Source organism: Cololabis saira, chromosome 19 (assembly GCF_033807715.1).
Source record: "Cololabis saira isolate AMF1-May2022 chromosome 19, fColSai1.1, whole genome shotgun sequence".
Taxonomy (NCBI): Eukaryota; Metazoa; Chordata; class Actinopteri; order Beloniformes; family Belonidae; genus Cololabis; species Cololabis saira.
The window spans coordinates 36242921-36260967 of NC_084605.1; the positions used below are offsets into that span (position 1 = coordinate 36242921).

Here is an 18047-nt window from a genome sequence, read left to right on the forward strand (position 1 = left end):
ATAAACATTCTTACAGATACAATAGGGCCTTCGCACTGTCAGTGCTCGGGCCCTGATGAACCCTTTTTGGTGTTATTTCATATGTCAGGCGTTAAAGAATTAAGGCTTCCCTTTTCTTTAGTCAACCATCTACTGATACAGAACAAGACATTATATACACATACGCAAGCACACACACACACACACACACACACACACACACACACACACACACACACACACACACACACACACACACACACACACACACGGTCACTTACAAGACAGGTTAACTATTTGCTGGTACTTGTATGTTTGCTTTTGAATTCATGTAAGTGCAAGTGAAAGATGAGACAATAAGCAATCCAGATACGTATGAATCAATGCTACTAATGAAGTAAAAGAAACAATGCAACCATCACAATCAAATACGTATAAGGCAGTCTTTCCTGCGGCACCAAGACAGTCTGGGCCAACTGGACTCTTTCTCTTTCTAAATGCCATACAGTATATTATGAAAATAATCATTAAAATGTGTTGTCCAGCTTGTCACATCCACAAGAAGCTGTTGCTAAGAACGAACCTTTTCTCAACAGGATGTTGTCATCTTCATTACTACAGCTCCCTTCTTTTTGAGATGGGGATATACAGAGTATAGTTTAGTATTATGGTAACTACTAAAAATACAGCGCTGGTGAGTGGGAACATGCCACCAAGCCTTCTAGATGCGATATACATAGTGTAGTGTTCGGTTTACCTTCATTCAAATCGAAAGAAGAAGCTACACCAGGTAGAGAGTGTAGACTTTGAAAAAACAATGGATGATGCATTGAGTCACGTGACCCATTGGTTTCTGAAGAGCAGTTTTGAAGCGTCCTTTTCTTCATACCAAGCACAGCCATGTTGCTCGGGAAGCCGATGGGAACACGCCCAGCATATCGATCACACATTGACTCAATAGTCCAGGGATCAGCAACCCGCGGCTCTGGAGCCTAGTGGCTCCTGGAGCTTTTTCAAAAATGTTTGACGTTTTTTTTCCTTTTTTTCTTCTTTTTTTCCTTTTTTTCTCTTTTTTCTTCCTTTTTCCTTTCCTTTTTAAACTGCTTGTTGCTTTGCCACTCGCGGTAGCAGGACGATTACAGACGGGGAACTGATAGTGGCTAGCCATTTGCTGAGCCAATTGTCAGTCAATCATATTAGAAATGAATTTATTGATTTTATATAAGTTCTCCTGGGGCGGTATAAAAAAAAAATCCACCCCCTCAGAGATGCCATGGATGTGAAATCAGACTTTCCCCTTGGCACGGCACTATGAATTATTTGTAAAATAATGAGCGTTGCACTGTGTTGAAAGACTTACACATAACATGGGGCACATCTTCTCTTAGTCATTTTGTTGTTTACTAGGGGTGTAACAATATATCGTGCCACGAAATTTCGCAATACAAAAACGTCACGATACGTGTCGTGGAGGTGACAAACTGTATCGTGATATTGGGTTATTAATATTAGTCTATTGTGTTGACTAGTAACACGCATCCGACCGCACCTCGACCAAAATCTTCCTCCGCTCAGAAGAAACTAGTCCCGTTTTGGTCCTGATCACGGGACTCTTGCAGGGTTTTGAGCTCTGAACTTTTACTTATGTAAGGCTGGTGTAGAGTTAAGCCTTACCTTATTAAATTAAACCTTTTTGGGGTTGTGAGTAGGATAAACACGGGGAAACTTCTGCTGAGTTCCAGTGTACTTTAATGTCCCTCAACAGTGTAGGATTTTAGAACATCAACACAGCACCTAGTGCCGTACTGTGGCGTATCACTCCGCCCAATCTAAAACAGACTAATCACTACAGATAAACTGACTAGTGTCATTATAGTCCCTGATTTACATCACAATATAAAGAATATATTTATAAAATAATCAACCCTGAATTACCAAAATAACCTTCTTAACAAAAATAAATCTCCTCTTACACTTATAAGGTGAGCATGAATCAATCTTTTTTATGATGCAAAATTGTATGTATTTATTTACTTTTATTTATTTAATTTTTGTTGTTAAATTTCTGGAAAAGAAAAAAGTCAAATCATACATGAGAGAAAATATTCAGTTTGTGGTAAAATATTTGTACTTGTATGAAACTGAAGATGCTTAATGCAAACCTGACATTTACTTTTAGTTCAGTTTGTGGAAAATGGTTGGCCTGGCTTTCTCTTTAAAACTTAAACAGTTATAAAGCATTACAAACTGGAACAATAGGGCAAACGCACAGCATTGTTTTGTATTTTGTGTCTTTCAAATAAAAGAACATTTTTTCCAGTCATATGTTCCTCATTCAAGGTTGTTAAAAAAATACTGCTATAATATCGTATCGTTATCGTGACCTCTATATCGTGTATCGTACCGTATCGTGAGATTAGTGTATCGTTACACCCCTATTGTTTACTAAGCATTTATTCATTTATTCCGCACTGACTCCTCTACTTCTACCTGAATGACGACAGGTGTTTGCAGCATCCTTCTCCTCACGGCATTCAGTTTTGATGGGCAGGATAATAACACTGAATGAAGAATGACGCAAAAGTAGCTTCAGGTTGCACTTTTAAAGAAGACAAAAAAGACGTAGGCTGCGTATTCAAAGATGAAGTGAGCTCAGTTCTCAGCAGGATGCACACCAGGCCGGTCCAAGCAGCATTCATGAGAATCTGCAGGGGCACCGCTAAGCTTCCCCTCAGCATACTTACAGGATAATACTCATCACGCAACGAATGTCACATCTATTGTTAGCAAATGTGTCATGACTGATCAACACAAATATCAGAAACACAGTTTTATTCACATTTAAACTAATGCTCTGTATTGAAGAGTCACTAACTAAAAGACTGGAGCTTCAGAATGAGATTTAAAATCTGAGCTGACAAAAACTATTCAGCTATGAGGATTAATACCTATTTAACCATGGGATTGTGCTGAAAAGGACAAACACTATTCAGAAGGAATTAATTTACCAAATGGGATTGTAATAAACAAGATGAAAAGTTGAGAAGGAAGTGTGCGTGATTTGCATTTAAAGTAGCCGGGGATAACACCCTTTCTGGGAAATACCTGTGATCTGAGAGCCAAGGCTTTACCACCTGGGGCCTTTTTACCCACAAACAAAGCTGGGAGGAGGAGTCTGGTTCTGCTCACATGATTTCACTGAAGATATGCTGTGAAATCCTTCAGGTCTTTTTGACTCCACAAGCTTGAAATCCCTCTCCCCGTTGCATGATGGGTGGATGGATGGATAAAATATATCTGTTTAGAGTGATTTTGTCTGTGTGTGTAAAGGACTTTTATGTCAATATTTAGCTCTTAGCCCCCCCCCCCCCCCCTCATCTGCATATATATATTAATGGTTAATACCAAGTTTCGTAAAACCTAAAGGATATATATGCTTTTTAATCTTCCAACAAAGGGTTTTTTGTGTATATATGTGTGCATGGATGTGTGTGTGTGTGTGTGTGTGTGAGTGTGTTTCCTTCACGAGCCCTCTTGGCAGTCTACCATATTTTATTGGACCCTCAAGGAAAGGAAGAAAAAAAGTGAAAAAGAATAAAACATTCTGTAAAAAATGTTTTGTGAGAGTACCTGGAGGAAACCCATGCATACATGCAAAATTGAATTGACTGTGATGCTAAAATAGTGCGCAACCGTTTAGTAATAACATCATAGTTCAACATTGCTGAGATAATGCCGAATGACTTAACACAAACAATGAGGATCAAGGAGATGAAAACCCCTGGTTAAAGTGCTGAATTTGAAATGGAAGGGAAGTCTACAATTAGTCAACTTCAGCTTCAACACAATACTATAATGAAGCTGCTGTAAGATTTAATCTGTAGAGATCTGACATTTGAAGTCTGTAAGGAGACTTCATAGCTCTCGGTTATCTGTTGGCTGGGTGGGACTTGGGCTGGGTGGCAGGGGTGATCATTCTCCTCCCCTCGCTGCTCGTGCAGAGATAAGAGCTGAATAACTGCACAAGTGTCGGAACACATCCCAGTTCACCCACAGCTTCAGAGAGTTGCACTTATTTAGAATGACTAATTCAAAGCCTTTGTGAGATCACGACGAGTCTCCAGCTCTGTCTTTTGCAGTAGTGAAAATAGAGAAATATACAAGACCCTCTGCGCTTAAAATGTCTTCTAGTGATAAAAAACTGACAGATGGTGAGAATGGAAGTCTTAAAAAGGGCAAAAAAAAGCAGAAGGGGGAAGATGCTTGGAGACCAGAGGGACCCAGAGACCCTTTTGCCATGGTTTGTGCTGTTGTGTGTCCGAGTGAATAGTGTTGTGCACATTCAACCTGTTTAACTGCATGTGTTTGTTTTTGAATTACATGAAGGAGATCTGCTTGTCAATTGAAATTATCAGGTTTTCCGCTGTTAACTTATTTTCAAGTCAGTCAGTTTACTTGAGCAAAATATGTTGATGTTTTCCTTTTGCTGTGCCAGCTGGACGCTCTGCCAGAGACGAAACAGCAGGAGATCCAGAGAGCCCTTCATCTCTTTTCCCTGGGCCATAGTCTGCCCAAGACCCTGCAGCAGGCCAAGAGACACACCTACCGCTTCTGGGACACACAACCTGTCCCCAAACTAGGTAAGGAGAAACTCACTCAAGGCCAGCTGACGTAAGAGAGCAACATTATCCGTTTGCATCCGTCCATGCAGTGCACGGTTTCTGTCAGCTAACTGATAAGTTTGTGCAGCGAACGACAGTTTGAGAAACATTAAGGCCGTTGTAAGTGTGGCTCCGTCTAATTTCCGGTAAAAGCACACTAAGCTATGGTTCCCGAGCATGTAGCTGATGCGTACTTCAAATAAAACGTCACAGTCCGTGTTCTTCTTTCAAAAGTTTTGTGAAAAACTTTTCTTTCAACAACAAAAACAAAAAACTGTGCGATTATATGACAAATAATATTCTTGTGCAAGCACGGTCAAAAACTAGTGTGCTCTCTCGGTTACATAGCTTCACAAAAAAAAGAACAATTAAAGCTACAAGCAGCGATGAACGGGCCCTCGTGCATGCAATTTTCACCAATAAAAGTCAAGGACTCAAAACTGAGTCCGATGACACCACCCACGAGTCTTTACGTCAAACCATTCAAAAGTTATGGCAGAAAGTAGGAACTAACACATATCGACCAATCGGAAGAAATGTGGGCGCGCTTTTTGCCGTCTATCGTCGGCACGGTAACGCTTTTGACTGAGAAAAGTAATGCCCATCGTCGCAGGATGGAGACGCACATTTTGATGTATAACACACCTGGGTGCACGTTACGGTTCGGGCGAAGAAACGGCCGAAGAAATGGCATAAATTGTGCCAAAATTACACGATTAATTCAAAATGGCTGACTTCCTGTTCGGTTTGGGCCATGGCGCCAAGAGACTTTTCTTTAAGTTGCGACATGTTACAAGTGTGTACCGATTTTTGTGCATGTAAGTCAAACCGTATTGTGGGGCTTGAGGCACAAAGTTTTCTAGGGGGCGCTGTTGAGCCGTTAGGCCACGCCCATTAATGCAAACCATGAAATATCACATTTTTCGCCAGGCCTGGCTTGCGTGCAAAATTCGGGGCGCGTTTAGGGGGGCTCCTTTCGTCGGAAAAAGAAAAACGAGAAAAACGAGAAAAACGAGGATATAAATTCCTACAGATACAATAGGGCCTTCACACTCTTCACACAGTGCTCGGGCCCTAATAATACACATACATCACGTGATATATGCAACCAATGAGAAAGCTGCAGTTATTAATATTATTAAGCACCTTGCAAACTGATATTAAACTGCATATTACTCAAAATACACTTACACTATATACACACAACAATGTGATTAAAGAGATTTTGAATTTCCTCTCAGCCTCATTTCGCTCCCTTGGACAGAGACGAGTCTCCTTATTTCCAGTCTTTATGCTAATCAGCTATTGCTGGCCATAGTTTTATTTTAATTGGACACTTGAGGTATCGCTGTGTAATTTTCCTCCTCAAAGTGAATATGGCCATTTCCTATAATATTGTGAAGTATTTCTGGGGTATTTGTCTTTTGTTGAGACTATTTATAACACTATCATGTTGTATTTTATTGGCACATTACAACTTTTTACAACCTGTTCAAAGCGTACAACAATACACACCAGTTGTGTTGTGGTGACCGACGTCTGGCTCTGTTAAACTCAACCACTGCCTTTTCTCACTTACAAGAGACTCATCTTTATACTGTCAAACCTTTTTTTACAATTGGGTCCAGAGGTATTCAGACAAAATAAGTGTTTATGATTTTGCCATTATACGACACTACAGTAGATTTAAGAGGTTTCACAAATCTATGGCATTTACCATTTAGGGATTACAGCCATTTTTACCAAGGTACCAGCATTTTCAGAGGCTCTAAAGTATTTGGACAAAATGACAAATGTAACCATGATTTTTAATACTTGGCTGCTAATCCTTTGCAGTTAGAGACCGCCTGAAGTCTGAAGCTCGTGCAAATCATCTTGCAGTACTTCTCCACGGTGTTTCCTTTATCAGATTTTCACTGCAGCGACCTTAACTTGCTGATTCTTTGTTGGCCTTTCGGCTTCAGTTTTTTCCGTGTCAAGTGTGGAGATTTTTGAACCCTTAGTTGTGTTTTTGTGGGTAGACTCGGTGGTGGGAACCCACAGAGGTGGCTGTAGATGTCACAAAGCAAGTCCAGAAGTGTATAACACATGAGCAAACTCTATAACATGTGGGTGAGAGAAGAGGGTGACCAAAGACAGATTAGTAATTACCCTCAAGGACATATTTGTCAGAGCTGGAAAAGAAAATAACAAATGTCTAGACAAAAGGGAAGTGGTCTTGTCCAGAGACATTTGTACAGGCGCAGAGGACACTCAGACAACTTCAAGCTCATAAACTACGGCTGATGGGGAATTGGAAGCTCACAAAAGCCATTTTGGACAGGTTCTCCCATGGAGATATATAGCAAGGCTGTGCCAAAACCACAAAACTGTGATGTCAGGGCCCACGGACAAAGATTTTAAACTGACATGTCCAGATTCCTCTTTCAGTCCATCTATGCGTCTTCGTTTATCATCTCAGAACATTACTATTCCCACAGCTGAGGACAGAGTTACTGCTGCTCATTCAATGTCCCTCTCCTTTATGCTTACAGATGAAAGCATTACTGAACATGGCCCAATAGCTGAAAGTGGAACCGGCGTCCGAGATGAGCCCTACTCTCTACCTCAAGGTTTCTCCTGGGACAATTTAGACTTGAGCAGCCCTCCAGTGGTAAGTCAACGACTACGTTTACATGCAGTCTTATTGCTAATAAGGGTTATTGCTAATATTCCGGTTACTGAAACATTCGGAATATTCCGTTTACATGGTAATTAATCATTTGGGATATCTCAATCAAAACAGCAACGCACGGAGAGCATCATGACGTAATTCCTGTCATTTCCGCTTCTTCTTCCTGTATCCAAATTCAAAACAAATGCTGCTTCGCGCAACTTTTCGCTCACCTTCTTGTAAATCTCACTATCCCTGTACTTTCTACCGTCTACAAATGCAGAAATGTTCATATCCTTCATTACATTTATGAAGTGATTAGTCTCCTCCTGGTCTTGGTTTCTCCGTGTTTATAAGAACTTCCTGGACTCAAAAGACCAGGATTCCTTGTGAACAGAGCATGTGCAGAAAACAAATTCATGTTCCGTTTGATGGGGATATTCCGATGGGGCGTTTACATGACCCAATATTCGTGTTTTAAAAGGAGTAACCCAGGGGTCATATTCTGGTTTTTAAAAACCGGAATATGAGCAAATTCCATTTAATCAAAGGGGTTATTGGTGTTTACATGGCCGTGCAAATTCGGGTTATTGCCAATATTTGGGTTTTAAAAGGGTTTTTGATGCATGGAAACACAGTCACTAACTTCAAACAACTTTGTATTGAAAGAAAATACAATAGCCTGATCAGCTTGGCAAAAGCATTGGTCCGCCCTGTAGCAGTGTTTGACTAATTACTAGCTCTCCCGCTGCTCTCTCTGCACTGTTTTGCAACTGAGAAATAACTGTTTTCTCAACATACTTGATACAGATTTGGGCAGTTTTATTGTCACCCTTCCATTTAAAAAAAAAAAAACACAATGGCCACGGTTACATGATGTTTTTTAATTTGGAATGAATTATTCCGAATTAAATAATTCAGAATTAAACTATTTTCCTTAGAGTTTACATGGAAATAATAATTCCAAATTGAGGTTTACATGGAAAACATGTTTGATCGGCTTTCTCCAATTCCTCTACAGGTCTGGGGGTTGGGAAGGTTCTGATTGGATAGGGGGGGGACCGGAAGTTAAACTACCGGAAGAAAAACAAACTTAGCCGCTTACAACTTTGAAAATCTCACAATTTTTATGTTTCTTGCCATCTGTTCTTTTAATTATTTCCAGGTCCTCCAAGCTATTTATTAAATAAATGGTCTCTGCTCTTGACCACCGTTTACTGCGTGCAGCCATCTTCAAACTTATATTCCAGCGCGGAATATAAGCGTCATGGAGACAAAACGGGCGAGGGAACGAGCAGCGCAGAAAGACCGGAATTAATTTAAAGAGGAATGAGTGTTTACATGATCGCGGAATTATTCTATTCGGATTTAAAATCGGGATAAACCAGCCACTTACTTCGGAATTAAGTTTACTTCGGAATGGCCATTTTCATTGGGAATTAGGTGTTTACATGGCAATTTTTAATCATTTTAAATCAGATTTAATTTTAATTCTGAATTAAAGAGGAATTAAACTTCCCATGTAAACACACTCAATGAGTGGTAACTTAGATAGCTAATCATTAAAAACCTGGCCTGGACGAATCAGTAATTTCAAGAAATCAAGGAAAAGAAAAATGTAGCTGTGAAACATGGAGGAGGCTCGGTTCAGTTCTGGAGCTGCTTTGCTGCTTCTGGTGCAGGGTGTCTTGAATCTGTGTAGGTATAATGACATTTTCAGTCTATCAAGGCATTCTGGAGCCAAATGTGCTGCCAAAGGTCAGAAATGTTGCAGAACATGAGTCCTCCAACAGGACAACGACCCAAAACACCTAAGCATGACTGGGAATGAAACATTGGACTATTCTGATGTGTCCTTTTTTGAGCGCTGGTCTAAAACCCATTGAACACCTGTGGAAAGATCTAAAATATGCTATCTGAATAAGAAAACCTTGAAAGCTGAGATGGATGGAGCAGTTTACTCATAAGGACTGGACCGAAACGGCTGTCTGCGGCTGCAGACATCTCATTGAAAGACACACAAATCACTTGATTGCAGCAATAATCTCAAAAGGCTGTGTAACAAAATATTACTGTCATCATTTTTGTCCAGGCCTGTTTCTTTCATTTGCTTTATTTTTAATATATTTATTTTTAATGACTGTGGAACCACAATTCAAATTCAGTCAGATTTCTTCTTTCTTTAATGGACGTCCATATGTGCATATCAGAGGAGAGTACAGATAAGTGTCTAGAGGCAAGCAAATGAAGTTCAGGAAGTTTAATTGTCATAATAAAAGTCAATGCTTTTATGTAATTTCAGTTGAGAGAGCTATGCAGCTTTCTAAATGAGAGCTACATGGAAGAAGATGACAACAGTGTCAGATTTGACTTCCGTCCAGAGTATCTACAATGGTAAGCTCATGGATGACATATTTGACTTTAACGACCACTGCAGCGCTTGTTAGATTGGCTTTGACATCACTGCAGAGAGTACGAACCCAAGTCACATGCTGTATTCTTTCATTTCTTCATATACATCAGTTTTTCCATTTCAGCCCTGCTACAAATTTCAAACAGTCCTTGATGATGTCGTCTTGAACACAACGTATGCCACTTTAAAATCTCAGCTCACCTCATCGCAGAAGTGCGATGAAGTATCATCCCTACTTATGTGACACAGAAGTGTAAATGACGATGTTTCTGGCTTGTTGCTGGGGAAGAGTTTTCTACGGTCCTTTTCAGCTTTAGTCTGAGTATACAATGCCCACTTCTTCAAAATACAAAAAAATGGAAACACTGATTTTTATGATTACAATACATTCAAGATTCCCTTTATTGTCATTGTAACAAGTGCAACAAAAGGTAGGGTGCAGGCCTTCAGTACAACAAAAAACAGTGCAATATTAAAAATAAATAAATAAAACAATATAAAAACAATATACAGGCTTAAAGAATGTTTGAGGCATTTATGGCTCTGACAGCGGTTGGGAAAAAACTGTTTTTCAGTCCGTTTGTCCTGGATTTGATGGCCCTGTAGCGTCTTCCTGACGGCAGTGGCTCAAACAGGCAGTGGCGCGGTTGGGATGAGTCCTTGATAATGTTGTTGGCTCCTGAGGCAGTAAGAGCCGTGAAGGTGCACAAGTGTGGGTAGAGGGTTAGCACCCTATGACTTTCTCAGCCATTCTGGTGACCCTCTGGAGCTCTTTTCTGTTTGCCACTGTGCAGCAAGCATGTGCAAAGGCAGTAGGTGAGGATGCTCTCCATGGTGGAGCGGTAAAAAGACACGAGCAGTCTCTGGCTGATGTTGTTCTTCCTGAGGATTCTCAGGAAGTGGAGTCTCTGTTGTGCCTTTTTTGCCTTTTCATGTCAGAGAAGTCTTCAACTCTCATCTCAGAGAGAACTTCTCACAAATTCCGAAGGAGGCTGGGGATATTGAGTCCGAGTGGACCATGTTCTCTGCCTCGATTGTCGACGCAGCGGCTCGAAGTTGTGGATGCCTGTCGTGGCGGCAGCCCCGAACCCGGTGGTGGATACCGGAAGTAAGGGATGCCGTCAGACTGAAGAAGGAGTCCTACCGGGCTATGTTGGCCTGTGAGACTCCTGACGCAGTAGATAGGTACCGGCAGGCCAGGCGAGCCGCAGCTCGGGCGGTCCTGGAGGCAAAAACTCGGGTCTGGGAGGAGTTCGGTGAGGCCATCGAGGAAGACTTTCAGTCAGCCCCGAAGAAATTCTGGCAAACCGTTCGGCGCCTCAGAAAGGGGAAGCAGTACTCTGCCAACACCGTTTACGGTGCAGGTGGGGAGCTGTTGACCTCGATTGGGGACATCCTCGGGCGGTGGAAGGAATACTTTGAGGATTTGTGGACTCTGGGATATGCTCATCCATCACCCGAGCCGAGGTCACTGAGGTAGTTCGTAAGCTCCTCAGTGGCACCGGGGGTGGATGAGATTCGCCCTGAGTACCTCAAGTCTCTGGATGTCATAGGGCTGTCTTGGTTGACACGCCTCTGCAGCATTGCATGGAGGAAGGGGACAGTACCGCTGGAGTGGCAAACCGGGGTGGTGGTCCCTCTGTTTAAAAAGGGGGACCGGAGAGTGTGTTCCAACTACAGGGGGATCACACTTCTCAGCCTCCCCGGGAAAGTCTACGCCAGGGTACTGGAGAGGAGAATACGGCCGATAGTTGAACCTCGGATTCAGGAGGAACAATGCGGTTTTCGCATTGGAGCATGAGATTCACAGACGGATCGGTGCAGCGTCCACAGTAATGCGGTTGGTGTACCGGACCATCATGGTGAAGAAGGAGCTGAGTCGAAAGGCGAAGCTCTCGATTTACCGGTCAATCTACGCCCCCACCCTGAGAGATTTGGGTAGTGACTGAAAGGATAATATCGCAGATACAAGCGGCTGAGATGAGTTTCCTCCGCAGGGTGGCTGGACGCTCCCTTAGAGATAGGGTGAGGAGTTCGGTCACCCGGGAGGAGCTCGGAGTCGAGCCGCTGCTCCTTCACATTGAGAGGAGTCAGTTGAGGTGGCTTAGGCATCTGTATCGGATCCTCCTGGACGCCTCCCTAGGGAGGTGTTCCAGGCATGTCCCTCCTCCCTAGGGAGGTGTTCCAGGCATGTCCCTCCGGGAGGAGACCCCGGGGAAGACCCAGGACACGCTGGAGAGACTATGTCTCTCAGCTGGCCTGGGAACGCCTCGGACTCCCCTCGGAGGAGCTGGAGGAAGAGCTGGAGGAAGAGCTGGAGGAAGTGCTGGAGGAAGTGCTGGAGGAAGAGCTGGAGGAAGTGTCTGGGGTGAGGAAAGTCTGGGCATCTCTACTAAGACTACTGCCCCAGTGACCCGGTAACAGATAAGCGGTAGAAAATGGATGGATTCAATTCAATTCAATTCAATTTTATTTGTATAGCGTCTATACGCAACAGATGTTGTCTCTAAACGCTTTCCAGAGACAATAGATGCTTCCATTGTCTGATAGTTTATCCTTGATGCCTCCAAACCCATAGACGTCAACGCTCCTTTAACAGAGGGTTCAAAAAGCAGGCGTCTTTCTTACATAGAAACTTTAAGGTGGGATTTGTCAATGTAAGATAGATTTGTACTTTAGTGTACAAAAAAACAATCTCAAAGTCATTCATATGGCAGGACATCAGGTAGTGATTGATGATAGTTCCCTTTAAAAACATTCCTCAATATATCTTGAACGGTTTCATGATATGATGCACAGCCGAGGGAAAAATGTAAATCCTTTCCAGTCCTCCTTTGAATACCACATTTAAATATTTTTTCTCACACATTTGATGACAAACTAGAGATCCACTACCCATCGTTGATCCTCAAATTAAGAGTTTTTTTTCGTTTCCATTGGTTACAGTCTGGTAACTGGTTTACTTCATTTTTAGGCCAGAATTTCCACTAGATGAGACAACATTGTAATCAGACTAAAGCTAATGTAAATGTGGCTAGGAATCACAGTGTCTTTATGTTCGCCATTTTTTTTTTTTTAATATTTTTATCCCGTTTTTTTCCCATTTTTACCACCCCGTGCTCCTACCTAAGTGACAGTCCTGGGCATTGCCATCCTCTACCAACCCCGGGAGGCCCCACACTGAGCTCAGGTCTCCTCCTTAACCTGAGGAGTGAGCAGGCCGCTTCTTTTCACCAGACAGGGTGGGGCTTCTCCGGTCGGACGTAGCGCGTGGAAGGATCACGTTATTCCGGCCGGATCCTCCCCACCCGGATCCTCCCCACCCCATCTGGCACCCTGGTTGGCCAGAGGGGCATGTATAGCCCAGGACTGTGTGCATGTTTTTGTGAGGGTAGCTACCCCCACATTAGCTACCCAAGGGAACACGGGGAGAACATACAAACTCCACACAGAAAGGCCCTTTCTCCAACCCCACCCAGGGTGTGGGCGCTGAAGTCATGGGGGAACTAACACGCACTTCAGCGCCCACAGCGTCCCCGGTGGGAATCGAACCCAGGACCTTCTTGCTGTGAGACGGCTGCACTACCAGCTGCACCACCGTGCCCCTATGTTCGCCATTTTTTATGTATTATGTATTATGTATGTATATATGTATGTATTATGTATTTTTATGTATTACCAACTTAATTTGGTAGTTTTATTTTCAAACTTTTAATTGATCTACTGAAAAAACAATTTCCATTATCACAGTCCAGATTTCTGTTTGATATACTGTATATGGTTCTGGTCCTTAAATGGTCCACAGTAGTGAGTGTGTCAGATTGTTTGTCTATATGTTCCCCTTTGATGGACTGGTGACCTGCCCAGGGTGAGAGAGCTGGGATAAGCTCCTGCAGATCCCTACATAGGTATAAAAGGAGATAATGGATGGATGGGTATAGGTATATTTCGACAGATTCACAGATTACTGTCTATATGGGCTAGTTTGCCCTGGTTTAGTCATCTGCTTTAAGCCCCTGTATTTAAAGCACCAACCAGCATAAATTGACCTCGTAATTTTTTAATCTCTCATCATATTATTTCCAATCTAACAAATTACATCATATCCATAGCAGGCTGGCTGCTCATATTTCTGCACTGTTTTGAACTTTGCAGCTGACTTTTTTTTTCCATAAATGATACTGCTGACCCCAGGGACACGTGCATGAAAGTATAATAACATTTATTTGAAATGACTAATCAACATTTGCTTCCCTGGAACCGTTTCTGATTTTTGGCCACTGAAATTGACAAAAATTGCTTTTTTTTTTTTTTTTTTTTTTTTTTTTTTTTTAACAGCCAAATCATGATAATTCTCTGTTTAGGAAATTGGATTAATCTGAGTTGATTATTCAGGGTCATGCTACAAAGTCATTGGTTTCCTCCCTAGGGTTTTACAACCTCCAAACTGGCTGCTTCATTGGCACTGTGGAGTGCGAGTAGACGCCAGCAAAAAGTTAGTTGGCTTCATTGCTGCTGTTCCTGCAGAGATTCGCATTTATGAGACGTGAGTAGCTCATTAATATATGCAAATATATGTGTTGTGCAAAAAATCTGATGAGCAGCAACGGTGTTCAGGGAATGATAAGTGATGCAGTTTTCCACTGAGTGTCAAAGCTAAGCCTCAAAATATGTTGTGCAGCGAGAAGCAGGTGGTGCAGGTCAAATTCCTGTGTGTTCATAAGAAGCTGCGCCTCAAGCGGATGACTCCGGTTCTGATCCGTGAACTTACCAGACGGGTCAACCAGCGGGGTATCCACCAGGCTGTCTACACAGCAGGCACCGTCCTTCCCACGCCTCTAAGCTCCTCCAGGTAGAATCTGCGTCACAAGATCTTATCTTGAGGTGTTTTAGCATTTTTTAAAACCCTCATCTAAGAACTCTGTAGATTACATCTTTGGTACTTACCCTATGATGCAACATCAGCCTTTGTAGTCCCTGCCAAATAAATAAATCCTTTTAGTCAGTGGCATCGCCCCCTGAATCCCCGTAAGCTGATGGAGGTCAACTACCCAGGTCTGAGGCAGAACGTAACCCTGCAGAGAGCGCTGAAGTTCAACCGCTTGCCTGAGGTTAGTATATACTGCCATCTACAGACACAGCACTATTACTGCCTCTGCAGGGGGCACAAAGTTGTTGGACTGGAAAAAGACACAAAATATGTGGGAATTAGCAAGTGAGTGATAAGACACCACTTTGTTTCAAGATATACTTCCCTCTCTTCTTTGTCTTTATCTCAAGGTGACAAAGGTACGGGGTCTGCGCCCAATGGCCAAAGAGGATGTTGCCTTGATCCACACCCTGCTCCAGAAAAACCTCTGCAACTTTCATCTGAGCCCCATCCTGTCTCTGCAGGAAGTAGAGCACTGGCTGTTGCCAAGGGAGCATTTGATTGACACCTATGTGGTGGAGGTCTGGACCACAATGTATCTTTACTTAAAGTTTGTTGAAAGATCAAAAAACTTTGCTACGTACTGTGAACTAACACCGCACTGGAGTGGTTAGAAATTGATTGACTAAACAACTTCCCACATGCAGGCCGATGACGGTGCGCTGACAGATGTGGTGAGCTTCTACAGCATCTCCTCCAGAGTGCTGAATCACCCCGTGCACGCTGGTCTGAGAGCAGCTCATCTGCTCTACATCGCCTGCACTGCCACGGAGATGGGCGAGCTCATGGAGGATACGCTGATCCTGGCTAAATCTGTGAGTGTGTGTGAGCATCAACACATCCGTGTTTTACAACCGCACAAACAATGTAGGAGAAAAGCCAAAGTGAATACTTCTACTCATCATATATAACCAGGGGTGCACACAAGCCGGGACTCCAGGGCTAGTCTACTGCAGGTTTTAGACAGAGCTGGGTAGAGGAGCCAAAAATTGTACTCAAGTAAAAGTACTGTTACTTCAGAATAATATGACTCAAGTAGAAGTAAAAAGTAGTCATCCAAATAATAACTTGAGTAAAAGTAAAAAAGTACTTGATGAAAAAACTACTCAAGTACTGAGTAACTGTTGAGTAACGTCTGATTTATTTTTTTAACACAACCATTCAAACAGACAACAGTACAAAATAATCATCTTCAGGCAAATTAAAGGAGCTTGAGGCCGGATTGTGGCAAGATTTATGAAAAAAATCCGTATACATTTTAAGTTTTCTAGTAATAATGTCAGATGAAGCGTTCCAAACCCAAAAGAATGAGCCCTCTAGTGTATCTCTCCTTTGCCTTGAACAGGCTGTGTGCTGCAAAATGTGCTGCAATTCGGTCCCGAATTTCCCGCGCTGGGCTGCGGATGTGACATCACGTGACGCTGCATGCACGTTCTCCCCGTTCTCCCGTGCCGGCTTCACTGTTGGCTGCAGTACCCCCAACGGCCATCGTGGTGAAGGGTGGCGCTAGAGAGTCTCATTTCTTAAAAGGAGCCTCAAGCTCCTTTAAATCAATAAAATAATAAAATTAATAAAAAATAAAAAAAAATGCTTAAATTAAAATAATCTTAAAGTAAATTCAAGTACTTTAATAAATAATAAAATAAATAAAATAATAACAGAATAAAAAAATAAATTAAGCACAAGTAGCACAAAATGTCAAGCCTTTGTACTTTTCTTTTTTAGCCAGGCAGAACTAAAATAAGCCCATGAACTCATAGTGTTTGAGTCTTTGTAAATGTGACAAAACATGCAAAAACAAACATTTTTCACAAAGAATCACTCAGTGATGTCATGAGATTGACGCGTACGCGGATAAAAGGGATAAAAGAAAAGTAACAGCTCAACGTAGCCTAATGTAGCGGAGTAAGAGGAACAGTTTCTTCTTCACAAATCTACTCAAGTAAAAGTACAAAGTATAGTGATTCAAAACTACTCCTAAAAGTACAACATTTCCCAAAACTTACTCAAGTAAATGTAACGGAGTAAATGTAACTCGTTACTACCACCTCTGGTTTTAGATGTTTCCCCGTCTTCAACTCACCTGATTCTAATCACTGGTCGTCATCAACATGTCATCAAGGTCTACACAACTCTGCTGGTGACACAGCCTTGTCTATCAGGGTTGTGTTGAGGCAGGGAAACATCTAAAACATGCAGTAGACTGGCCCTCGAGTACCGGCTTGTGTGCACCCCTGCATATAACCCTCTGTGATATAAAAGAGGTTCACAAATTCCACTGTTTTTGTGCGTGACGACAACATAAAGGTTGTTTTTTCTTTTGGCAGAAAGGCTTCGACATCTTCTCCGCTCTCGATGTGATGGACAACAGGAATTTTCTGGACAGGCTCAAGTTCACTGTCAGTGACAGAAGTGTTCATTACTACCTATACAACTGGATGTGTCCTCCCATGAGCCCGGACAAGGTACTCTTCGTAGTAATATCTTCCACCTGTCAGGACACACTGGAGGCTGTCGTCATGTCGTTATGTCTGGACCTGCCACAGTTCACTGTCAAGTTGATTCACTGGTCAGGTGTGAAGGAATCTGGCAGGCTAATAACTGTTTGTTTCTCCAGGTCGGCTTGCTGATACCCAACTAACCTGAACGGCTGAAGAAGAAAGAAGGACACTGATCAGAGTATAGCGGATTGTCAACCTCAATGAGCATAAACTTGTGGATTTACACAAACATACAATTCAAGTCAAATAAATAACTAATAAATAATGCTATTTCCAGGGGTGTCAAGTAACAAAGTACAAATACTTTGTTACCTTACTTAAGTAGAAATTTTGGTTATCTATACTTCACTGGAGTAATTATTTTTCAGACGACTTTTTACTTTTACTCCTTACATTTTCACGCAATTATCTGTACTTTTTACTCCTTACATTTTAAAAACAGCCTTGTTACTCTATTTCATTTCGGCCTTTAAACAAAAACTATCCAGTTAAATTGCTCCATCCGGATAGAGTGAATTTGGTTGTGGTTGTTTCAGATGTTCTTGTCCAGTTTTGTTCTTACATCCGTTCCCTCAGATTCCTGCAACTAAACTTGGATGTACATTCCAATAAAGGTTGGATAAATGATAACATGCCTCTGAAGTTTGACTTTTTGCACCATTACAATACTTATAGGCAACTAATCATCATATCTCCTGCTCTCTGAAACACATGTTAATGCTCAATAGTACACATATATGCTTCTTTAATATATTTGCATTATACTAAGACGCATTCATTTTCAATGGCTTTTGTCCTTAATGGCTTTTTTCCCCCTTACATTACTTTTACTTTTATACTTTAAGTAGTTTTGAAACCAGTACTTTTATACTTTTACTTGAGTAAAAAACTTGAGTTGATACTTCAACTT

The 18047-nt window shown here is 42.0% G+C and overlaps 1 protein-coding gene across 2 annotated transcripts; it reads left to right on the plus strand.

Moving 5' to 3' along the window:
• The first annotated feature begins 4016 nt into the window (after positions 1-4016).
• LOC133419269 (glycylpeptide N-tetradecanoyltransferase 2-like) lies at positions 4017-17556 on the plus strand. Of its 2 annotated transcripts, XM_061708339.1 has the most exons (11): positions 4017-4279; positions 4475-4619; positions 7175-7293; positions 9596-9687; positions 14136-14252; positions 14388-14558; positions 14709-14817; positions 14987-15157; positions 15284-15451; positions 16964-17101; positions 17254-17556. In XM_061708339.1, exons 1-11 carry the CDS (start codon positions 4160-4162, stop codon positions 17275-17277), a joined length of 1374 nt encoding a protein of 457 aa, XP_061564323.1. In that variant the 5' UTR covers positions 4017-4159; the 3' UTR covers positions 17278-17556. The 2 variants fall into 2 exon arrangements, with proteins under 2 accessions (XP_061564323.1, XP_061564324.1); XM_061708340.1 differs by lacking the exon at positions 14136-14252.
• Positions 17557-18047: the final 491 nt, after the last annotated feature.

Coding starts and splice junctions, on each gene's coding strand:
- LOC133419269 (XM_061708339.1), top strand. CDS start 4,160: ATGTCTTCTAGTGATAAAAAACTGACAGATGGTGAGAATGGAAGTCTT. Junction 14,559..14,708: donor ACGCCTCTAAGCTCCTCCAG/GTAGAATCTGCG, acceptor AAATCCTTTTAG/TCAGTGGCATCGCCCCCTGA. Junction 15,158..15,283: donor TTGACACCTATGTGGTGGAG/GTCTGGACCACA, acceptor TCCCACATGCAG/GCCGATGACGGTGCGCTGAC.